This window comes from Rosa chinensis, chromosome 3 (assembly GCF_002994745.2).
Source record: "Rosa chinensis cultivar Old Blush chromosome 3, RchiOBHm-V2, whole genome shotgun sequence".
Lineage (NCBI taxonomy): Eukaryota > Viridiplantae > Streptophyta > Magnoliopsida > Rosales > Rosaceae > Rosa > Rosa chinensis.
In genome coordinates this window covers 9,147,592-9,172,583 of record NC_037090.1, presented here as the reverse complement: position 1 = coordinate 9,172,583, position 24,992 = coordinate 9,147,592, and the positions used below count along the sequence as shown (strand labels likewise).

Genomic DNA, 24,992 nt, shown 5'->3' with positions numbered 1-24,992 from the left:
TTATGTTATCTCCTCATTATTTGCATTACTTTTTCTTTCTTTTTAAATAAAATATCAATGGAGGTTTAACCATGTGATTCCGCCTACTTCCCTGTTTATGCAAAATACTTGTTGACTAGAGAAAATTGAGTTTGAATTATCTAACTCTTTCTACAATGGTCACATCTCCTAAAATATTAATCCTAAACCAGCACTTTAAAATTAGCTATATAGTTCAACTCCTCCGACGTAACAAAGCGAAAGAAAAGTTCTAGAAAATGAATCAAATTTAAAAAAAATTAACGGATAGACGATCCCTCCAAAGCTTAGACTTATTTAATTTATTATTGTTCTGTAATGTAAAATGACAACAATAAAAATAAAATAATGGGTTAGAGTTAAAATAAGTGACGAAATACGTAATTAAAAAAAAAAAGGAATAAGTGACGAAATTTGGTAGTGTTTGGTGTTTCATACCAGAAAAGACAAGCGGCAACGGCCACAGGGAAACGACGCGCTCCCTCCAAATTTGGCATTGCTCTGCCGCCTGAAACTATTCTTTAAAACAAAACCCAACCAATAAAAACAAGCCCAATGCTCTTCTTCGCCACTCCTACTCCTCCACCTCACTCTCTCCTCTTTTTCTCCTCGCCGATCATTTCCCGATGGCCAGCCTCGCATTCGGTTCCAGCCTCACTTTACTTCGCGCCAACCAAAACGACGCCGCACAGAATAAGCCTCTTATCTACACTCCCAATTTCATCTCTCTCCGATTCAACCACAGCCTCAGAACCCACGCTTCGTCGTCGACGCGGTGCCGCGGCGTCGGATCTCCACGCGCCGCCGCGGAGGTGGTGGAGGATGTAACTGTCGAGGGAGAGGAGAAGGAGAATCGTAGGGTTCTGAGAGTCGGGGTCATCTGCGGTGGCCCCTCCGCCGAGCGTGGAATCTCTCTCAACTCCGCTAGATCAGTAATCGATCATATTCAAGTGAGCTTCTTCTTCACTCTCTATGGCCTATACTGGTTACTATTTAGCGAAATCGAAATGCGATTTTGTTTTGGTTGTGTTTGGATTGCAAAAGTGAAATGGATAAGAGTAAGAAAGTTGTTTTGCTTTGAATTTTTGAATCAGGGAGAGGATTTACATGTGAGTTGCTACTACATTGACTCTGAACTCAACGCTTTTGCAATTTCCCCTGCTCAGGTTGGTTTCTGTAGCTTTCGTTTGCTCCAAATTTGCCTGAATCGTTTCGTTTTCCCGTTTATAAAGTTTTTGAGCATTGATAGGTGTACTCCAACACTCCGGCGGATTTTGATTTCAAACTCGAAAGGTATGTCAGTAGTTTCGAATTCGCAATTTTTACTGTGTCGTTGTAAGGAAGTGTGTTTAGCTGTGTAAGTGTCTGTTTACGCAGCCTTGCTCAAGGTTTCAAGTCTTGGTCTGACTTTGCGGACCATCTTGCTGTCAATGTGGACATAGTGTTTCCAGTCATACATGGTCAATTTGGTGAAGATGGCGGCATTCAGGTGGAGTATAGTATAAACTTTTACTACCATGACAACAAGCATGTATGAAATTCTTGTTCTTTTTTTCCTTTACTTGTGTATATCTCAAAATGTGATGTTTCAGGAGGTGTTGGAAAGGTATAACATTCCATTTGTTGGCACGGGATCAAATGAGTGTCGTCAAGCATTCGACAAGGTATGAGATGTCTAATTGACAGTGACTGTTATTATATTAATTTATAAATAGTATAAAATATGGAAAATGTAAGAAGACGATAATAAGTTTCCAACTGTTTTGCTTTTGAGTTATTGGCAGTACAATGCCTCATTGGAGCTCAGCAGACATGGATTCGTAACTGTACCAAGTTGTTTAGTACAGGTACTATCTGAACTTTATTGTGTGCTAATAAATTATCACACTTGTGTCAAATTTTTCTTTGTCTAGATAATTCTAACCACTAGGAATCAGCATCATGTATTTTTTGTGTGAATAAGTCCCGACATTTCTAATACCTAGAATTATCTGACATCATTAGTTGATCTTTTGATGTTTGAGATCACCAATTGTGGATATCTAAGATATTTTATTGAGGAATGATGATAAAGTAATTCCCATAGTTTACAATTTAGTTTTTATAATTTATGCATTTTTCAATTTTCTCTAATTTTAATGACCTATAGGGAAGTAAAGCAGATGAACCTGAACTGTCAGAATGGTTTGCAAAAAATCAACTGGATCCTAAGTCCGGAAAAGTTGTGGTAAGGCATATTTAGTGCTGTTGAGGAAAAAAAAAATCCAGTACAATAGCTTTTTGATTAGGGCTGATTATGATATATCCCTCTTTAATACTTGTTCCAGGTAAAACCAGCACGAGCAGGTTCAAGCATTGGTGTTACAGTTGCATATGGCTTGGCTGATTCTCTTAGCAAGGCTAATGCAATTATTACAGAGGTAGTTTTGTTTCTTGGATTTACACTGTCCCAAATGTTTCGAGAGAATCTTATATTCATGCATAAACTTGGAACATGTTGGTTTGGAGATGACTTTGGAAGGTGTTGGACCTGCAATTAATTTTTGAAAAGATGTGGCTATAAATTTCAGAGTGGAAAGCCTTCCCTTATGAAAATTGCTCTCTCTTGCTATTTGACAGGGAATTGATTCCAAAGTCCTTGTTGAAATATTTCTTGAAGGAGGGAGTGAATTTACAGCAATTGTTCTTGATGTGGGGTATGGTACAGATTCTCATCCTGTTGTACTATTACCAACTGAGGTATGCATGCTCTATGGTTTTGTTTGATTCATTCTATAGTATTAGTGTATTACAAATAACGGGTTGAAGTTTAATATCCCCATCTATTGTAGAAATGATGCAGGCACACTAGTTATGCAAATACTGTAATATTCATAATTAATAGTATTCATTGAAATGACCAGGTGGAACTTCAATTCCTTGGTAGTGTAGATGTTAGAGAGAAGGATGCAATCTTCAACTACCGCAGGAAATATCTTCCAACACAACAGGTAGATCAGTAGTGGACCTTACAGTGGTGTATATTTCTGCATGTTTGTATTATCTGAAAGGGTTCAGGACTTTAAGTGTGAGATATGCAAAACCCTCTTGTAATATCTTTCTAACTTTCATTTGATGGATACCAAACAGGTTGCTTATCATACTCCACCTCGTTTTCCTATTGATGTCATCCAAAATATTCGAGATGGAGCATCTCAGTTATTCCAAAAGCTTGGCCTTCGTGACTTTGCTCGAATCGATGGATGGTTTCTGCCTAATTCTATTCATGTACCATCATCGCCAGATAGCAAGTTTGGAAGGACTGGGATGGGCACAATATTATACACTGACATTAACCTGGTAAGAAGGGCGACTACTCACCCAATGATCTGCATGCTGGGTGTTTGTTCTTCTTACATTTCATATTATCTTTGTTTAATATTTCAGATTAGTGGTATGGAGCAGACCAGCTTTTTATTCCAGCAAGCCTCAAAGGTACTTCAGTCGACATTTGGTCTGTAATGGAAGTCGTTTATGGTGTGACTGATGGCTTGTCACTGTTCAAGTATTTTACATGTTGTCAAAAATTCTATTGTATCTTGGTATTTTACATCAATCTCTTCTAGAACAGCATCTTCAGCATTGTTGTGGCAATTTTATATGCCTTTAAGGACTACTTACAGCGGTGCTCTTGTTGTCAAGTCATAATATATATTAATAGACAAACCATGAATTGAAAATCTTAAAAGAGCTGTTGTGCATGAAATCATCCCATCTGTATTTTTCATTGACAGAGTAGTTGTTACAGTAATCCTTTTTGGTGCCACTACTTTGCCTCAAAATCCCCTTTTTTGATCCAGGTTGGGTTTTCTCATGCAAATATTCTCCGGAGCATCATTAATCATGCTTGTTTGCGATTTCCGCATCTTGCATCTTGTGATGTGTCTAGTGATTTGGCTAGAACATCAAAATCCCCACTGCTTAAAGATGATTGGGAAGGCACTCAGAAAGTTTTTGTTATTTTTGGAGGAGACACATCAGAGAGGCAAGTATCTCTTATGAGTGGAACAAATGTTTGGCTCAATTTGCAAGCTTTTGATGATGTAAGTATCCAAATTCAGGGGGACCTTCATTTTCCAAATATGGCTCAGTTTGGATATGCTAAACCCTGAAATTGACAATCTTGCTGGCTGCAGCTGGAAGTGCTTCCTTGCTTGCTTGCCCCCACGAATGGATATTCGTCTAGTACTGATGTGGACAAAAATGAAGTTGATGCAACTTCCCAAACAGTTTGGTCATTACCGTAAGTCTCTCTCTCTCTCTCTCTCTGGATGGTGTGCAGCCGGTGTAATGAGACAAAAGGCTTAGAAAATTAGAGGTGCTGTCTTGTTTGGCCCTTGTAGTGATCCGTCAGCACAACCTACAAATCATTTTCGTGAGATAGAGAACTTTTATTTTCTTTAAATATAAGCCATTTAATTCTCCATGTGCCTCTACATATCTCTGGAAGGTCTATCAACATCATGAGTTATTTACTACTGTATCATCTGCTAGGCAGTACCTTGAAACCATGATATCTAAAAACGCTTCACAATAAGCTTTGATGCATTAAAACATTTCAGGGGAAGCATGAAGTTCCATGGCTACTTATAACTTATATTTCACTATCTTTTGATATTAACCATAGGGATATAAACAGTCCTGTGAAGTCATCCAGTACATTGTGCTTAATACAAGTTAATATGGTTTCTTCCTGAACAGTTATTCTCTTGTGCTAAGACACACCACGGAGGAAGTTCTTGCTGCATGTGTAGAGGCAATAGAACCAGACCGAGCTGCACTTACATCTCAATTACGGAACAGAGTTATTGATGATCTTATGGAAGGCTTCAAGAAACATTCTTGGTTTACAGGATTTGATATCACTGATGAACTGCCTGTTAAATTTTCTATTGAAGAGTGGATAAAGCTAGCCAAGGAAGTCAAGGCAACAGTATTTATTGCAGGTTTTGTTTTTTTAACCATTCTCATGATTGAATAGTAGCATTTAATTTTTCTCAGTACATCATACACTATGCAACATCATTACCAGTGCCTGACACATGCGAGTGTCTTAAAAAGTTTCTCAGTTTATTGGGTCATGAATATCTTTGCAGACAGAAATTGTAGGGTGCTTTTAGTTATTACTTATTAGTAGTATAGACACAACCCGTCAAAATCAAATGTTTCTATCAGAATAATGTCAACTAGTTCTCTCCGTTATAACTTATTAGTAGCATAGACATAACCCCTCAAATTGTAGCCTTAGCAGGTATGACTTTTAATTGGTTTCCATACTTGCAAGTTGTATACCTCACCATTTTATGATCGCAACTGGTAAGAATCAAGAACAATATATAAGCATGTGACCAGGCTCTATACAATTTTGCACGGAGGGCAGAATCAAAATTGAAAGTACTTATGTTGTTTATAATTGTTTATAGTGCATGGAGGCATTGGTGAAGATGGTACACTTCAGTCTTTGTTGGAGGCTGAAGGGATTCCACATACAGGTTATTTTCTAAAATCAAGACTTGGTTTACAAGGATTTTCTTATTTCAGTTCCATTGCTGACTATCTTTTTTATTTTTCAATTGAAGGTCCTGGTGTTTTGGCTTCAAAGATTTGTATGGACAAAGTCGCAACATCAGTTGCTCTTAAACATGTACAAATACATAGTACACATCCAACAAGAGGAATTGGATTTTTTTTTTATATATATTTTTTGGTTTTGATATGACTCGCATGTTTTGCTCAGTAGAAAAGCATTCTGAAATCTTCTAATGAACAGCTATCGGACTTGGGAGTTCTTACCATAAACAAAGATTTGAGAAGAAGAGATCAGCTCCTTAATACACCAATACCAAATGTATGGCATGAATTGACCTCCAAGCTTCAGTGTGAAACATTATGTGTTAAACCGGCAAGAGATGGATGCTCAACTGGAGTTGCAAGGTTATGGTAGGTTTATCCACTTTTATTTTTTCTTTCCATGAGTGGTCAGTGATAATAAGACGAACAATCTCTTTTTTCACTCATTATCATGTTTCCTATGTTTCCTTAGCTGTGATGAAGACCTTTCAGTGTATGTAAAAGCATTGGAGGACTGTCTCCTTCGGATTCCCCCTAATAGTTTGTCAAAGGTATAGAATGGTCTTAATTATTGATTTTTGCTAGTGTGACCTCTGTCCTTTCATGGCATCTTTTTTGAGGTAGAATTGTGTCAGACGTTCTTTAACTCCTTTTTCTTAACAAATCATATGTAACAGTATTGTTACTCCACAGTCACAACTGAATTTATTTAATTTTTTCATAAAGATAATTATTATTTTTTGCTTCAAATAGCATCAGTGAAATCAAGGAATTAGAATGTCACATGTTCCTTGAGTGGTATGAAATTTTGCACAGGTGCCTTCAAGTAACTGTTAATGTGATTGAGATCTATGCTAATTCAGTTGTCCTTGATGCTATGGCTTCCTTAAACAATTGATAAGCCTTATGTATATTTAATCATTTGAAGTATCTGTTTGTTTCCTCTTCTCACAAAGTGGTGTATTGCCACTGAATTTGACTTCTCCATCCGGGATGAGTGGTGACCCTTATATTTTGGTATTTTGCATTACAAGTAATGCATTACAAGAAACTAAATACCTTGTTCGAGTTTTGATCTCAGTATTTAACTTGTAGGAACACGGAATGATCGAAATGCCAAACCCCCCTCCAGAGCTCCTAATCTTTGAACCTTTTATTGATACGGATGACATAATTGTTTCATTGAAGTCCATAAATGAAAATGGACATCACCTCATGTGGAATGGACAGAGTAGATGGGTTGAAATAACTGTTGGTGTTATTGGGAAACAAGGATCAATGCACTCATTGAGTCCTAGTATCACTGTGAAGGAGAGTGGTGATATTTTATCACTTGAGGAGAAATTTCAGGGTAAGCCCTTTTTCTTGTTATTGTATGTTCCATAGTTCAGTTTATTCTTTCTAAGCTTCCTGCTGACATCTCGTTTATAATAAATTACTCTAACGGCAGGTGGGACTGGCATCAATCTTACTCCACCTCCGTCATCGATCATTAGGTTTGTCAATAAAAATGATTCCTTTTGTTAAAAGGGTATTGTCTAGGGAGGAATAAGTACTTTTGAGTCCTACAAAACAATATATACAAAGGAGCCAGATTATTGCTGGTGGGCTCGTCATTCTCCATTCTTCTTTTCCCTTTATCGTTCCTCATAACACCATTCATGCATGACATGTTTCCTCTGCATTCTGTTAAATAAATGAAAGTTGGGTATTAGAGTTGTATTGAAACAAGTTCCGTACATGGGTTGTAAGGTTTTGAGAGTAGATGTGGTGTAGTTCTTAATTTCATTTAAAGTGAAACTTTGGCACTATGTTACTTATTGTGTTTCAGAATGTACGGAACCTGTCTCATGTTTGACTTAAAGGATCTTTCTTTTATACTTTCTTTTGTTGGAATCTTCGTTCTAATGTACTTTCTCCTTCGTAATTCAGCCACGAGGCCTTGCAGAAATGTAAACAACACATTGAAATGATTGCCAACACTTTAGAATTAGAAGGATTTTCACGAATTGATGCCTTTGTCAACGTGGATAGTGGAGAGGTAAGATCTTAAACAAGCATCTTTCCTTCTTTCTTATGCTGAAACATGAGCAATATTCAAGCTTATATGGATTTTTTCTATTGTGAACTGAAACTAGCAGGTTTTCTTCCTTGACACCAGTCCACAACCTGGCTGTTGTTTTGTTACTATAGTATCAAATTTTAAATAAAATACATCCGTCATGATGTACTTCTTTTGCTTTGCTATCTTCAAACTAGTGTGTATCAATGCCGGACTCTGCTAAATAACTTTGTCAATTTCATTATTCGTAGGTGCTGGTTATAGAGGTCAATACAGTGCCTGGAATGACACCTTCCACTGTTCTGATTCATCAGGTATTCAATTTGGAAACACATTTTCTTTTGGGGGAAATTGAATCGGCTCATTCTGGTTTCGCATTGCACCAACGGAAACATATTTTTTCATAATAAAAGCTTTTATTGGTAGTCAAAAACATATGGTATTTCAAACTTGGTTACGAAACTTGAAATTTTGAATAGGATGACCAAATCACCATATTAACCTCTTTAGAATGATTGTTGGCTTACATGTCATAAAGCACACTGATGATGCCACACAAACAGTGGAGATCATCACTTGCTATGAACTTATAACCAGTTAGACCTTTTTCTGTACATCTCAGGCACTAGCAGAGGTACCGCCCATGTATCCTCACCAGTTCTTCCGGACACTGCTTGATTTGGCATCAGAGAGGACAATATACGTTTCTTAGTATTGTCAATATTTCCACTTTTTTTCTTTATAAAATCTTTTTAGGTGGCTTGGCCCTTGGGGCACCATTCCGTCAGCGCTTGATGTTTGTAATGTGTTGTATAGTAAGCAGAAGACATGCTGTGTAATGTAGTGAGGTAAAGAATCAAGGCAAAGCCTCACAATAACGATGTTGTACTAAATCCATATTTTGTATCATTATTTTGTCCATGCAGAGGAAAGTGTATGACTGTATGGCATCTTGGCTGGTGCTCCAACATTCAATTTCTCTTAATTCTCAGATCTGATGATTCTGCCTCAAAGTTTCATACCTACCTTTCCAAAATTTTCAAAGGTTTCAGGAGTGTCTTGCCTCTACTAAAATTCTTTGCAGGACAAGGCGGAGAAGAGTCTGGGCTTTGCTGACTACTTTCAAGCTCATGAACATGGACAAAATAGCTTGGAAATGCTTTATGAGCACAGCTTTGAATAGGATATATTCAAACATGGGTTTGTTCACGATACATCAATGTATCAATACGTACATTCACTCGAGTAATTCGATTTGGTGGTAGACCGACTCTCTATTGTTAAACTAGTTTGAGACTGCTCTTTCTCTCTCTGTCAAACTAGTTTATCTCTACATTGAACTCTATTTGATGTATTGCTACATTGATGTGCCGTACAATTTCCCCTCGAACATTTAAGTAAACATTGTGGGAGACATCTTTGGCTACCATAAGTCTATGCTTTCCTATGCCAAAAGCCCGGTGTGCGCATTAGTGACGTGTTTTGTCCAGAAATTGTTGACACCGTCAAAAGTCATCCATCGTCCATATTTCTAAGTTTTGAACCCATCTTAGGAGACAAGAGCAATGGATTTGTTTCATATTGCAACACTCCCAGAACTATCTATCGCCCCCTGCGAACTCCCTGCAGGTAGCAGTATATTATGGTCTATGCCATCAACCATGAGTCCATGACCTCCTTTTCTTCTTCAACATCTACCCAACGGCAATTAGTTCCCTAGAGCAACATGGAAAGGAGACCAAAAGACATGTATCTCACTGCCCATTGCGCATACCTCTGCCCTCTATGAATCAAAACAAATCCAACTGACATTTGTTCATTGTAATATCCGCATAAGAAAACATTTACCTGTGATCATACCGATTTCGGATGTAGCTCGAAGTCCTTGATTGCTACGTTGCATAAGGAATCATTCTTCGATCCCAAATCGATCTACTGGACAAATAATCCCATTACAATGACCTGCAATGTCTGGAGTTAGCCTCGACATGGCATTATGGGTTATAAGCATCCCCATTATTATTGCCAAATTAAATATCCTCTGTTAAGCATTTGAGAGACACTGTTGTGTAATAAAACTTAAGAGCTTCACTACCATTGATCTTCTAATTAAATATACCAAGATATTTGCCAGGTACTGCTGTCTGAACTCCATTGTAATAAGCATATCCCGGTTCAGATAGGGGCCTTCTAATAGAAGTTTACTTTTGGCTGCAACATAGATTAATTGTTCTTAAGTTAAGTGCGATTAATCATATGTGTATTTATTTCAACAAAGCAAAAGGATTTATCTTTTGCCATTTCATTGTTGATCCAAGAACTTTCGGCCACAACTAGCACCCTTATTTTTTATTTTCATATTTTTTCTTGCTAATTAAGTACAACAAAATAGTCTTACTTTAATTAGTACTAAATAGCTAGGAGAAGGCTTGGCAAAGAACGGTGGAACAGGTCCCTTGGCATACTCTGCCACACAGTGAAGCTCTTACTCTCCTTCCACCCTAGCGGCTTCAGATCCCTCACTGTCAGCCACGTGTTGAAATACTCCCTGAACTGAGTGATCAAACCATCATTGATCGTCCACACATGCACCCAATAAGCCTGAGCTCCTTCCCAGCCCTCAGCAATCACACAGTAGTCGCCAATCTCCGTTACGCTTCTCGGCTCGAACTTGAAGCCAACGTGGCTGGAATCCCCTGTAAGCACCCGCATCATGTGCTGGCACTTCGGAGGACCATGGAACCACCATTCCAGGTCAGTTGCTAGAACCTTTGCCACCGTCTCGGTTTGCCCTTGGGCCAATGCCTTGTACAAAGACTCTACAATAGCCTTGTTGTTCTGCATTTTTGGGAGCTTAGAGATGAATGAGTCGCTCTAGCTTTTTGTGTGCTTATGCTTAATGATATTGCTGAGTAGTTGAGAGAGTTTTGAGTTCCTTTTATAGCAGAACTGAGAGCTAAAACCAAGGGTGGTGATTGGGTTTCTTGATGGGATGCGAGATTGAATGGCGGGGATTTGCTCCAAGGGCATGGATGTATAATTCGATCAGTTAATAATATGGATATTCTTCTCTAGTGACTTCAACCAGGTTTAATTTATTTTTGGGCCGTATTAAATTTATCGTAAAGCTTCTCTTAAAAAATAATATTAATCGTAAAGCTCTATGCTTAATTTGTTTTTGGGGGTAAATGACAAGTAGGGTTTGTATATTTACTAGAGTTGAAACTTGAAATGACCATTGTAAACCCAAAAGGTTCCTCACGTCACTGTACTTATGCATCATTCATCAGCATTTTTCCTTGATCTATATATATTATCGTTGTGTTAGAATTGCCCAGTTTGAAATCTCATGTCTGGATTCTTTCTAATTTGTCAATTGTCATGCAAGACCTATTAGACCAACAACTTACTAGTTAAAAAAAAACGAAAAAAAACAACTTACTAGTTAAAGCTAACGAAGAGATACAAAAGAACTGTATAGAGTTACTCGATCAGTAGAGTTAAGCATGAATGAAAATTGGGAAGAGGTGGCAATCCTTAATCAAATTGTGTATGTGTAGTGTTTGTTTCGATTAGGATTTCTGCCGAATATTAGTTGTCTCAATCAAACTTATTTAATTGATCGAATTCGTCAGGCGGGACTTGGAACTAATTTCACGTGCTCTTTAATTAGTTTCACATGTTTAATTGTTGTATTCTTTTACTTTCAGTCTCTATAAAGTATCTCGCTAGCTTTGCCCAACAAAACCTTCTAGCCTTAACTTGAAAGGCAAGAAAAATATATAGGTAGGTGTGGTAGGGGTCTATATACTATGTCTTACAAGTCTCTATAGTTTATAGGCTCACTTAAATAAGTGAGCGATTAGTGCGAATATAGATAGTTTATCTTCTATGTATCACAGTAGTTCTTTTACTACAACTTCTTGATCTGTCTAATCGAAAACAGCAAAAAGATATGTAATGGCTATCTTAGCAAGCGTTTAATGAAATCCACATTTAAATATATATATATATATATATATATATATATATATATATATATATTCAGAGCCGTTCCAAAGAGGACGTCCGCACTTTCGCTAAAGTGCGGACAACGACGCTGCAGCCCCGCTCAGGCCACGACTATGCGGCACCGCTTGCCGGACAGAAGCCAGGGGTCGGACGGACTGGTCTGCAGTCGGATGGAGTCGCCGGCGACGTGGTTGCAGCACTACCCAGAACCTGCAGTAGCAGGCGAGGTCACTGCCCAGAAACCTGCAACTTCGATCTCTTCTAACCTCGATCGCTGCCCAAAAGAGGTCTGGGATGCCTCCGGCCTCCGTACAACCCGATTTGAGCCGCCATCGCGGCCTGAAACGCTGCAGAAGATCGACGTCCACACTTTAGCGATAGTGCGGACATCCGCTTTGAAACGGGTCTATATATATATATATATATATATATATATATATATCGTTAGCTTTACTTCCTTTTGCCTTCTAAAACTAAAGCTACTAAACCTTTTTTTTTTTTTTGTGTGTGAAAGGATAGTTACTAAACCTTATTTACAAAGAAAAAGTACATATCATAAAACAATAATTTATATCAAGCTACAAAATATAAATCCAACAATTATTCATTCTATGAAGAAATAACCGAGGAAATAAGCTCAAAACATCTTTTATGTTCATTTACTAGGACAAAAGAAAAATCGAACTTGAAACCTCTATCAACATTTTCTTAAAAAATAATGTTTTAATCACTATACTATCTCAATTCATTTAGCACGTACTTAAGATATGCTATAGCGTTTTCTTTCAATCCCATGGCATTCCTTAATCCTAGTAGAAAGAAAACAAATCAGCAATCGTCTTCCTTTTCTGAAATTGCAACTGGCTCCCTAATCACCGTAGTTTTTGCATCTTAGACATGAATGCATGTATACCTTCTTCTTGAAAGGTTGATATTAATGATATATCGATGAGGAGCGAGACAACCCACCAAGAACCAATACTTGCACTCCAGCCAGTCTATGCTTACTGAAGTACTGAACTGAGATCAACAAACCCATTTTAATTAATCTGGAAGAGCCAAGGTGCGTGAAAGTTAAATTTGCGTTCATCTCTGCAATTGCTATTGAGAATGCTTGACGGTGGCGGCTCAGGAGTCGGGAGATGCCCAGCTGTATGTCTGAGTCCGACCGATTTGACTCCACTGGCTCGTCGTTTTTTAAGGAAACCACTATCTAGTGGAGGTAGCAAGTAGCTGCGGCCGTCACTTTCCGCCTGCCTGTGACATCGAAATTCCATAAATATCCTTTTCTCTTTGTCAAGGACCCTAAAGCTTTCAAATATGGAGGTCGGTGTTCTTTTGGCATGTCGTCCGATGCAGTCCCACTAGGGCCACTCTCACGGTTTCACCCACTAGACGTGTATTCAGGCATTAATGCGTGATCTCGTTAATTTATAGGTAATTGTTCAATCGATCTTGCATATTGTAAGTGAGCTTCTGAAACTCAGAGGAACTTTGAATTTGGTTTTATATGTACGTACATATGAGTGATATGACATATAAGTTATTAGAGCTAGGCTCATGTTAAGCTCGCCAAGTACTGGCTAATCTCGCGCGCAATTACTCTTTCGTTTCTCCATCTATTATCTTAATCAAAACCTAATTAGATGATTTTAATTAAAAAAAAGAAGAAGATCGAGGAGAAAAACAGACATAGCTAGGGAAAGGATTTAACTAGAGCATAACAAAAATAAAAAAAACCTAAAGTATTGATATCCTCATCTAAGATAATGTTCAAAATCATTCACATTTAAGAGTATTTTCAGGGATTGCTCATACAAGATATGAAGAAATGCACAAACCAAATTATTCATTTTATTTTTCAAGTTGTCTTTTCTTATGTATATGTAGTACATATAGTCTACGTAGATTAGATGACCGAATAATTTTCAATCTCATTATTTTTTCCTCTCTTTGGGAAAGACTCATGAAAATCAAACGTATTATAATCTAATGTATATTCTAAAAAAAAATGTCTTCTATAAATAAATTTTTTGTCTATAAATAGATATATGGATCAAAATTATACTAATTATAGATATGATGATATGAATCATTCTCAACTACTGAAGGCTCACCGACACAAAGTTTTGCAGGACATCCATCTATTATTCACGGTGATCATTCATAACCCAAAATCCCAAATTGTGGAAGTCTCTCTTTGTTAAGGTGTAGGCCAAACCTAGCCATGACTTAAAAAAGTTGTAAGGAAAAGAAATTAAGAGAAAAATGATGGAAATGTTCAGTGACAACTGACAGTAGTACTAGTTGGTGGCCACGCATTGATGAAAACCAGTTGTATCCAACCGGGAAGGAAGCCCTCGTGTACATGGAGATAGACATTCTCCAAATTAAAATCCAATCTAGAAGGGAAGCCCACATAAGCAAAATTATTGATCGAGTTGTACAATGAACTCAAAACTCATATGGGATGGGAGCCATTGAACCAACTATTTTATATTTATTGTCTTCTACTCATCATTTTCTGGATTCTCGAATCTTGCTGTCTGATGACTCTGTTCATATATGGAATGTTTTGGAAAATTTCAATTTGATGTGATATGTATGCATTAATTGTTTTTAACGTTTCGGCATCTCCATTCCGCAGCTTCTCGTCCACTAAAATCCATGTTATCCTATTGACTAGTCTTGTTTTACCTATTTCAATTTTTTTTTTTTTTTGACATAGAATGAAATGAGTTGCAATTTCATTTTGCTTGCTTTGGTTTCTTTGAGGTAAGTAACAAGTCGAATATCTTGTTTTAACTTCTTTGCGCTTTATCTGCTCACTTAATTACCACATCTTTTCTTTGTTTAAGTCTCACTTATATAACTTTAACAAACATCATACTCGCATAGGACGTAGAGCAAAAAATAGTAAAACTACGTAATACTTTATTTGATGTATTAATTCAAGCGAGCACAATTGAGATGTTCCCCTAAAGTCTCGTGTAGTTTGCATAAAGTAAGCATTAGAAAATGAAAGTTGTTCATTTTCTGTGTTTGAGATGAAAAAGGAAATGAAATTCTTTCCTAAAGCAAAGGGAAATAGAGGGGAAAATGGTTCATTCCATACTCCAAAAAAATCACTTTTTCTATTTTTTTCATTGCATTTATTACTCACAACACATTATTTTATTGCATTAATTACAAATTTTTTAACAATTTTCCGGATAACTTTCCTTATATCACCAAATATCGGAATTGAAAGTTTTTCGGAAATTTTATTTCCCTTCCCATGGGAAAGATGAAATAATTACTTTTCTTTTCACGAACCAAACGAGGCCTAATTGATTAAGTCTCACTTAGATAACTTTTTTTTTTTTTATTGTGGCTTCCTAGGCCCAGAGACTAATCCGTGCTCGGGGGATCTTGTCAGAACGCTTCCTCCCCCTCTGCCACCAAGAATATATTGGGATTTAACTCCAATAAGCGTCGGCGAGATTCGAACCCGGGTATGGGAGTTCCACACCTGGAGGCTCTTACCAACTCAACCACTTGTGGTGGTTTCATTTAGATAACTTTATCAAACATCCAACTCTTAGACGTATGTTTTCAAGAAGAGCAACATATCAAACTACGTAATCCTGAATTTGATGTATGGATATTTAAGCGAGCACAATTACCTACATTGACATCCCCGTAATTTGATTGAAATCCATCCGAAATCCGTTATGGTAGGAGGAGGTCCATTTGAAAAGCTTAAATAAACCAACGGCATACTTTTCTTGTTAAATAGATAAATAACTAAATTAGGCAATAAAGTTTGGTAAATTATGGGCATGCATTTCAATTAAGTTAGTTTATGAAACCTGATTAGGATCTTCAAAATGGACGTTAAACTGATCAAGTTTGCCAGACTTTTGGTACGTAAGCTACCAAAAATGTTCGTCAAACATGTCAACTAGTTAAGTTAATTGGTTTAAGCCTTTCTAGTTTTGTTTTGTCCTGGTTTAATGATAAGTTGATAATTAACTGATCGGTTGCATGCATGCATTAGGGTTTCTTATGCGTTTAAGTTTTCTTTGTCTCAATCGTTAAGCCAATTTTATTGTTGACTGACATTATTCTATACCACAAAAATAGTTACAGCTAGTACTAGCAACAATTTCTGTGTGTGGTAGAGTACCAACATATATGTACCAACTAGGGTTCTTAAAATTTGCTTCAGAAATTTTATCATGATGGGACATATATGGTACGTGGGTACCCAACAATAATCAATATTGATGAATGAGGTCTTTCAGGAAACAATTCGAAGGGGATAGGACGGATTAGAATCATTGAGGATCCAATATGAGTTTTCGCAGCAACTAGCATATTGATCATTGCAAGCTAGAGCAGTAATGGGATAGGTGAAGAGTGACGATCATTTTAGTTGCCAAGTCACATTAGCTTGGCTCATTGAGGTTGAGATTCATTTACTATTATGGTCAAAATGGGTCGTATCCATGCATGCACTTGTCACGTTCACGATCGGGTAGTAGTAGTAGATGGGGTCTCCAATATATCAAACTAGTAATTGGTTGGCAATAATAAGTACTTAATTATTAGCTGCTTGCATATGACAGATAGATATATATGTATATATATTGTAATGTCCCATTCAATTGGATGATTGAAATATATTTATCAATAATCGTGATTTGATTTGCTTCCTTCAATATCATAGACGTAATGAGTTGGATCATGTACGAGAATCAATGGTTTGCATTATAGGTTGAAATGGGTTCCTAAAAACACCATTAATTGGATTTAATTAATAGTTTTAAAATATATTAGTAGCGATTGAATTCAAGGAACCTGGTTTCATGAGGATCTTGTGCAACTTGTAAGGTGTTATTTTGTTTGTGGTACTTTTTTTCGGTTTAGAATTTTGTTTTAATAAGTTTTATCCGGACAAGTTTTTAAAGATGTAACCTTATCGCTTTGGTCTGATTCCTTTGCTGAACTAGGTAGACCAACGTTTGGTCGACTCCACGTCTCCACCCTTATTTACTTCGTTGTTGTTTGGTGGAGCCATATATTATTTTTCAGACAATAGATTTTTTTTTTTTTTTTTTTTTGGAATTCAAAGAAAGAATTCATTATGGGCAAAGCCCGAACAAAGACCCAGTAACAAGTACACAGGCCCCAAATACATCAAGGAAGGAAAGTCAACTTCCAACTAAATCCACTATGCGGAAATAGTGACTGAAAGCAAACCCATAAAAGAAAACACAAAAATACACAGCAGTCGACCACTGCCGGAATCAATTCGCTGCTGCATGTGGGTAAGGAAGCCCATTGTTCCTCAAAACCAGAGTCATGGAAGGTGGTGGCGTTGACACCCATCTTAAAGGACCCACATTTCTTTTGGCAAGCGAGGCTGCAAAGTGTGCGACCCGATTCGCTTATCGGGGAATCCATTCCTAACTGATGTCATCAAAGAAGGAGCTGTGCTTCCTAATCAGGTTGATGACCGGAAAAGTTTGCGAACAAAATGACTATTTGAGGCTTGAAATGTGGAAATTTGAAGCTGGGGGAAGAAGACACGGAGATTGGAAGAAAATTGCAAATCGACTTTTCCGGCGATTTTTCCGGTGACTTTTCCGGCGAGCCGCCACTCATGGAGGGTCTTTTCTCCAGCAAAGGAGGACTATGGTGGTGAGAATCTCCCATCACTTGAAATTCAAATATCTCCCTACACCTTGTCCTTTTATCACCTTGCCAATTTGGGACCATTTGGGGGACAATGGTGTAAGAGCATCTTTTGCACAGTTGGGGACCAAAGATGACACAGCTAGCTGATCAAAAGAGGCCAAAGACCAATGATTCAGAATTCTTGACTCCATTCAATCATCTTCATCCTATCCAAGATCCATTTTTCTCTCTAGAAAAGACACCACTATTTCCACCACTAAAACCACCATCTCCACCTCTAAAACCTCCATTTCCACCACTACAACCTTCATTTCCTCCACCAATCAACACCACAACTCATCTTAGAGATCCCAAATTTCACTATTCTTACAAATATCAAGAGCTTGGAGCAAGGAGAAGGAGGTGACTATCACCACATCATGTTCTTGGAGACCCATCTCCACCACCTCTTCCGGCATCATCAATAGTCACCATTTACTCTCTATCTCTTTATGTATTTGATGTTTAATAGAATGTTGAAGCTTATGTATCTAGCTATGTGTGAGTAGTGAACTAGTTGGGGCTAGGGTTGAAAGCCCTAGCCAAACTTGCTTGGATTGATGCTTTTGTTTATAAATTGATGCAAATTCATGTTGTCATTCTCACATGCTAAGTCAATAGTTGAATGCATTACTTAGACCTAATCAATTTGAGTTATGTGTTTGCCATGACATGAAGTTTTTCCTAGAGATTGATTACCTCTAGGCAAAAAGAGAGCATGAAAGCACACCATGTGTGCATGTGAGGGTAGTGAGCTAAAATCACCTAGAGATAGGATTGGTTTGCTTGCTTGGTTACCTAAACTCTAAGCTTTATGCATTTAGGGGCAAATGATTGAGACCTATCCGGTAATTGAATTTGTCTCTAGATAGTTAGCTCTAGACTTATCCGGTTAGAGTTAATAAAATGAAAGAGGTTTAAGTCTTAGTAGTCCTATCCGGATGCTAAGAGGGTAGTTGGACAATTAGCTTTGCATCATTCATATTCAATTGTTTTAATGCTTGCAAGGGAGGCAAAAGGTGAAACCCGTTGCCCTAACTCCCATCCATTTGATAACAACTTGTTTTGTTTAGGTTAGTTTATATTACTTGCTTTCATTGTTTCAATTTGAATAGAAACCAATCTCAAAATCAAAATCAAATCTCTACACACCATCTTGCACATACTCACCATGAACTTTGGTTTACTTGTGAGCCTTTGTTTGTGATTGTACACTTGCATATTCTTTTAGTTTTTCCTTAGGTTTTCCTTAGCTAGGAAAGGATTTACCAATCATCGTGGGTTCGAGATCCTTACTTAATCCTCTATTCTATAACTTGTACCTCTTGCACTTGAGGGTGGCTTTAATGCTAACACTTTCTCTGGTAGACAAAAGCACATCTGGACTTCCAAATATTCCAATAAATGAAGCTAACAATGGTAAGAAGTCGATTCCTCTCACTTTTGGTAGTACATGTAGATGTTAATTGTTGAAACCATCTATCAAAGGTCAATACTTTATGCTTGTTGATTTTGATACAAAGGAACTACCCAAACCAGACCATATCCACCCAAGAACACAACAGGAGGATGTGTTCATTGGTTTCCGAGGCCTCACCACAAATAGGACACAGGGGGTTGGGAGTCAATTTTCTTTTGAATAGATTGTGCATAGTGAGGATGGCTCCATTTAGCACTCGCCACAGGAAGAGTTTTACCTGAGGTAGAGTGTTGATTTTCTATAGTGTACTTTATAAATCATAGTCATTCACCTACTCCAATGAGTTTCAACACGCCACATAAGCTAAGTAGATTTTTTTTTTTGGCTTTTTTTGGCTCAAATTGATGTCAACGCCTTAAGAGCAACCGTTGAGGTTGGCAGGTCAATACTATTCATTGTTTTTTACTTTTTATTTCTACCATTTAGGTTGACAGGTCAGATACTGTTCACAAAAGGTCACTTTCTAAGTCACTTTCTTGTTCTGTCAACTGACATTCAGTGACCTTTTGTGAACAATATCTGACATGGCAACCTAAATTGTGGAAATGAAAGGCAAAAAACAGTAAATAGCTAGTATTAACCTGCCAACCTCAACGGGTGGACTTGCTCTAACTGCGTTCGCCTTCATCAACCAAAAAGGAAAAGAATTGTAATCTCAACTTAGGATTATCTAGCTTCGATCTAAATTTCATCTCTTGCTTTACTTCTCCTTTAGTTTCTTCTCTTCCTTCTTGATGTAATAGTGTTATTCCCTTCTATTATTTTTGTCCAAACTTGAATCTCAATCTCAAAGTGAAGATTGTTTCTCTACATATATAATCGCTTCATTGAAAACTTTGATTTTAGTTGAACTTTTCTTTTGTAATTTTTTCAAGGAAGCCTTGAAGTTGAGTCGGCCTTTTCTTTGTATAGAGTCAGGATCTTTTTGGCTCTATCAGTGTGTCAGTATGAACTATGAACTTTGAGTATAAAGTCTAAGTAAGCAAGGTTTTGTCTTTGATCTTTGTTGGGAGATGATTGGAAAGCTATTGTAACCATTCTCATTTTAATCTTCTTTTGTTAGTGAAGTTCTTATTCTAATAAAAAAAATTAATATCACTTGTTCCTCTTTCAAAGATTTCAATTCGATCTAAGACGTGTATAATTCACCGTAATCACAATTGTAGGCATGCTTTCCCACACAAAAAGAAATAAATTTATTGGGTGCCTTGATATTTAAACCTCGAAATTAGAAAAGAGATCACTAATATGAAAAACCCTTTTCTTGTAGAATGGAGGAGGAGACAACAAAAGAGAACAAATCAGCCTCTCGTTCACGAATTGGTTCAAAACGTAAAAAGTTTTTTTTCTTGTCTTTTCAGGTAACCTGAAGTTAACAACAGATTGATCTCAGATTCTTAAAATTAGTTTTTAAGTTGATATGGTGATAAATAAACCCCTTGGATCATTTCAAGCTTTCTGATTACATGAACTTCACGCTCACTGCACTGAAGAGGAGCCAAATTCATATAGAATTATAGCAAAGTAAATATATAAATATGGATTCCACCATAGATACTAATGATTTAGTTAAAATTAAAGTATTAATGAATCGCATCAAAGGCGCGTGCAACAATCAATAATCGGTAACTCAAACTTCCTTTCTTGCTCTTGCTCCAATCGAAAAAGCTTTGTATTCGGCTACTTGTATAAAACTTCATATGAGGACTTCTTTTCTTTTATCTTTTGTATTATACGTATTGAATTCAGGGAAGTGCCTTCTTCTTCTTCTTTTTTTTGGCAAGGAGGAGCAGACAAATGTCTGAACGCTCAAATTATTGAAATATTAATGAAAAGAGACAATAAGGTACAGCAACAAATGGGGAATAAATGTTCAACCCAGCAATGAAAAACTCGAGCAAAAAAACAATTGAACATCTAACTGCCCCGAAAATAAGGCAAAGCCTATTGGTCCCCTTATATAAGAATCTACAATGGAGGGAGTAGTATCCTACCATGTCATACCAGGGAAGTGCCTTCTTAATTGTTTGTAATACTTCTACTCGTTGATTGAATCAATCTAAATGAGATAACTGTATGCTTAAAGCTTCTAAACAAAAAAGCATACAAAAAAAGTCACTCAGTTAATTAAGCACATGACTATGCCGGTATTTAAAACATTGTTCAATCAATATTAAAATACATGCAGAATCAAAAGTTTTAAGGTGCTCCGGAGTTTAAAAGTCTGAACCCAAAAGTTGTTAAAATAGTTACTGCATCAAAGTTAACATGTAATTGTTGGTGCGAAAAAATTCGGGAGGAAGATTACCCAACAAAAATCTCCCTCCTTCCATCTTCGAGAAGCCCTAGACGCATCCATCTCGCAATTGATTATGGGAAGAAGGGACCTGCAAAACAGAAAAACACTCCGACGCCCAAGTAAATATCAATTCAAGAAGAGTATAAAATGAAATTGGATCAAAACTTATTACCGTTGTCCTCTCTTTTCCTCCATTCCTCCATAAGCTTGAGAATTTATAGTCATTCGTTGCTTGGTCCTCACTTCATGGTTCTTGACCCTTACTCTATGTTGTAGTGGGAGAAGAGGTGTTTGCACGTTCTCCACTCCTCTGCCATCTTTTACTGTCTTTCTTTTTAACCTGTTGTTAATCACTTTTGGGCTTTGATTAGTGGGCTTGATTTAATGGGTGGGAGCCCAAAGCCAAAATTTTACTCCCCCACAATGCCCCCTTTTTCCTTTCCATACGAGCTCCGAGTGCGGGAAGGAAAAACAATCGATACTTAAATAGAAATAAATTGTTAGTCCATAAGGATAAATAATAGCAACAAGAACCCCATGTGTCAAAAAATAAACAAAATTCATCAAACGTACACAAGAATAGTTAACGGCAAAATTAAGATAAAGGGTGAGGACTCAAACGGCATTTTTAAGGGCACCAACTTTATGTCTACAAGGAACAACGACTTAATGTCACAAGGACTAACTCTTTCAAGTCCGGGGACTAGCTGTTTAACTTCCCGAGGACTGTGCCTGTTTAACGTCGCGAGGACAACCCTTTTAAAGTCCGGAGACTGTTTCTTTAACGTCCCGAGGACAACCCTTTTAGAGTCCGGAGACTGTTTCTTTAACGTCCCGAGGACAACCATTTTAGAGTCCGGAGACTGTTTCTTTAACGTCCCGAGGATAACCCTTTTAGAGTCCGGAGACTGTTTCTTTAACGTCCCGAGGACAACCCTTTTAAAGTCCGGAGACTCTCGGTATGCCGCCTCCGAAGAGGACACAAAACTGAAAATCATGTTAGCAAACATATGCAATAACAAGATATTTTTTACAAACTTTATATAATGCAATAATCTTATCCATAAATAAACAAGCTTTTCAACTCCCTTTAATACCTTGCTTTGATTTTGGCTTCAACCCCGTCTAAATGATATTGCCCCCGGCCTTGACCTTGGTAGCTTTAGTGAACACCATTGAGTAGAGAGCCGTTTGAAAAACGTGGTGACAGCACTAGACCATATAGATTTCATTAACACACAATGTCATATATATACATTTATGTCTTTCTGCATGGCATAAATAATCAATAACAGCACACAAAAGATGCACTGGGCCCGGTTACCAAATCAAATTTTGCAAATACTTACTCCATATTAAGAATATAATTAGCATTGATTTGAGCTGCACCTTTAAATCAATTAATCAATGAGAAGCATATAAGATGTCAAGTTACACCCACCGTACAATAAGCAAAGAGCCCTAGCTCATTCACTGAGAAAAGAATGATATTTCAAGCCTAAGAAGCATAAATGATTGACATTTGAAGGTATAAATCTCGTTACTCCATAAATGATTTTGGTTCAGTCTAACAAACATAAACGCATACCTGTCTGGTCTATCAGATGGTTCACGCTATACTGGCCTGAGAAGACTGCCCCGAAAGTGTAATCCAGGAAATTACAGAAAAGATGTAACAGAAAATGCAAATCAACATCAAGAAATGAAAATAACTAAACAGACTCCTTTCAGCCAATATGTGCACTACGTGAAATAATTAACATCACATAGCAAAGGGACGATACATCCGACTAATCCAGCTATGACCATGCAATTGTAACCACATCAGGTAAAGGCAACTGGGAATCTAATACTAGTTCAAGTATGATCGCATTTCAAGAACAAAGCATTTCTTCAGATCAAACAGTAAAACCCGTCCGAAACAAAAACCAACAACAGTTTATTTAACTCTCACTTGAATTTTACCACAGCTGCAACGTTACAATCACTCACTCGTTAACCTCAGGCTTCCCAAACAAATATCAATCCAAAACATTGTGCTATAATCCACCGTATAAACATGGGCTAAAAAATTAGTTGAAAACTGGAAGATTAAATAAGACTCATTTCCTATTTCTGTCATTGACCATAGGTCTTTCAAATATTCAATCTACCATCCCATAAAGTTGCACATGGCGAATCGTCACATGAATCAGATTTACATGTATACAGCAAACACATTAACCAAAAACATGATCATTGAAAACATATATACATGCACTTGGTTTTTAGGACCTAGACCGATGTAATTCCAAGAAAAGAAGCAATTATAATTAACCGGCATGTAAGTCAAATGGTACACAGATCGCTCTAAGCAGCTAAGCACACAAGCATTGATAAACATCACACATTAAACAATCAGACAATAAACTTTTGCACACCACCGATTCAAAGTGCTTTAGTTTTCAAATGCAGATCATGCATGAACCAATTCTATCAAGCTGCCCTACTGTCAACAAAAACTTTCATGAATCAAAATGAAAATGAACCCGTACGTACCTCTGACCAGTTAACAATTAAAAATAAGTGAGTGGGTTACCAGATATATATAGGTTGCAAGATTACATGCATTACTCCCGAGACGATGTCTCTCGATCATTATCTGTTCATTATAAAGCTTCTGCTCTGAGGCAAAATGCCCCCAATCCCTCTGGCACCAGTATTCCATTAGCTCAATTTTCTGTTTTGCACCTGCCTTAAGGTTTCCGCAGAGTTAATCATGTTTCAGCCAATGCGTTGTAGGGTACCCTTTTGTCGTCGTGTGATCGTCGTGCTTTGATGGCGTAAGCGTAGCAGCCTCGGTGATGGCGGCCTCATGCCTGTTCGTGCCGCGGGATGACGTCCTCATCCATATGCTTCATTCCTGTATCATTTTCCTTTACACGTCCTTGAGCCATATCTCCTGCAACTTGGGTTATTTACTATGAATCGCAAGAATTAAAATACGCCCTAGAAAACAAAGAAAGCAAAAAACCAATTAATTAAAGAGAAGAGGGTGGGAATTTTTCTTATCGACAACTCGATGTGAATGAACTTGCTGCTGCTCTAACGCGTTGATGGTTGCGTTAGTGGCTTCTCCATTATAATCTCATGACTTTTTGTTCAGTTTCCCACAGACGGCGCCAACTGTTGGTGCGAAAAAATTCGGGAGGAAGATTACCCAACAAAAATCTCCCTCCTTCCATCTTCGAGAAGCCCTAGACGCATCCATCTCGCAATTGATTATGGGAAGAAGGGACCTGCAAAACAGAAAAACACTCCGACGCCCAAGTAAATATCAATTCAAGAAGAGTATAAAATGAAATTGGATCAAAACTTATTACCGTTGTCCTCTCTTTTCCTCCATTCCTCCATAAGCTTGAGAATTTATAGTCATTCGTTGCTTGGTCCTCACTTCATGGTTCTTGACCCTTACTCTATGTTGTAGTGGGAGAAGAGGTGTTTGCACGTTCTCCACTCCTCTGCCATCTTTTACTGTCTTTCTTTTTAACCTGTTGTTAATCACTTTTGGGCTTTGATTAGTGGGCTTGATTTAATGGGTGGGAGCCCAAAGCCAAAATTTTACTCCCCCACAGTAATGTATATCGCTAAGTAGCTGAAACTCTAGAGTGGTATGAAACATCCATATAATGTATAACTATCTAATTAATGGAAACATTGGAATTTCCTGTGTATTGTGAAAAGCACTGGTTACTTGGTTAGTACTGGACCGCGCAATGAGCCCGATCTATATAGTGTTCTCGAATCCAGGG

At 37.5% G+C, this 24,992-nt stretch overlaps 2 protein-coding genes across 3 annotated transcripts; one reads left to right on the top strand and one right to left on the bottom strand.

The window, feature by feature from the left end:
* The first annotated feature begins 497 nt into the window (after positions 1-497).
* LOC112192609 lies at positions 498-8,681 on the top strand. Of its 2 annotated transcripts, XM_024332410.2 has the most exons (24): positions 501-968; positions 1,113-1,184; positions 1,268-1,311; positions 1,396-1,507; positions 1,611-1,682; positions 1,803-1,865; positions 2,168-2,245; positions 2,346-2,438; positions 2,638-2,757; positions 2,922-3,008; positions 3,148-3,357; positions 3,445-3,492; positions 3,858-4,100; positions 4,194-4,300; positions 4,759-5,003; positions 5,481-5,549; positions 5,637-5,701; positions 5,828-5,997; positions 6,101-6,179; positions 6,724-6,979; positions 7,079-7,124; positions 7,561-7,669; positions 7,942-8,004; positions 8,313-8,681. In XM_024332410.2, exons 1-24 carry the CDS (start codon positions 645-647, stop codon positions 8,400-8,402), a joined length of 2,865 nt encoding a protein of 954 aa, XP_024188178.1. In that variant the 5' UTR covers positions 501-644; the 3' UTR covers positions 8,403-8,681. The 2 variants fall into 2 exon arrangements, with proteins under 2 accessions (XP_024188179.1, XP_024188178.1); XM_024332411.2 differs by lacking the exons at positions 6,101-6,179; positions 7,079-7,124; positions 7,561-7,669; positions 7,942-8,004; positions 8,313-8,681 and having other exon boundaries at positions 498-968; positions 6,724-6,885.
* A 1,236-nt stretch (positions 8,682-9,917) lies between these two features.
* Positions 9,918-10,615, bottom strand: LOC112192610 (wound-induced protein 1). Its single transcript, XM_024332412.2, has one exon. It carries the CDS (start codon positions 10,532-10,534, stop codon positions 10,100-10,102), a length of 435 nt encoding a protein of 144 aa, XP_024188180.1. The 5' UTR covers positions 10,535-10,615; the 3' UTR covers positions 9,918-10,099.
* Between the last annotated feature and the right edge of the window lie 14,377 nt (positions 10,616-24,992).

Excerpts from the sequence above, each read along its gene's own strand:
- LOC112192609 (XM_024332410.2), top strand. The coding sequence starts at position 645 with ATGGCCAGCCTCGCATTCGGTTCCAGCCTCACTTTACTTCGCGCCAAC. Across the intron at positions 2,439-2,637 it reads CTAATGCAATTATTACAGAG|GGAATTGATTCCAAAGTCCT; the intron begins GTAGTTTTGTTT and ends GCTATTTGACAG. Across the intron at positions 6,980-7,078 it reads ACTTGAGGAGAAATTTCAGG|GTGGGACTGGCATCAATCTT; the intron begins GTAAGCCCTTTT and ends CTCTAACGGCAG.
- LOC112192610 (XM_024332412.2), bottom strand. The coding sequence starts at position 10,534 with ATGCAGAACAACAAGGCTATTGTAGAGTCTTTGTACAAGGCATTGGCC.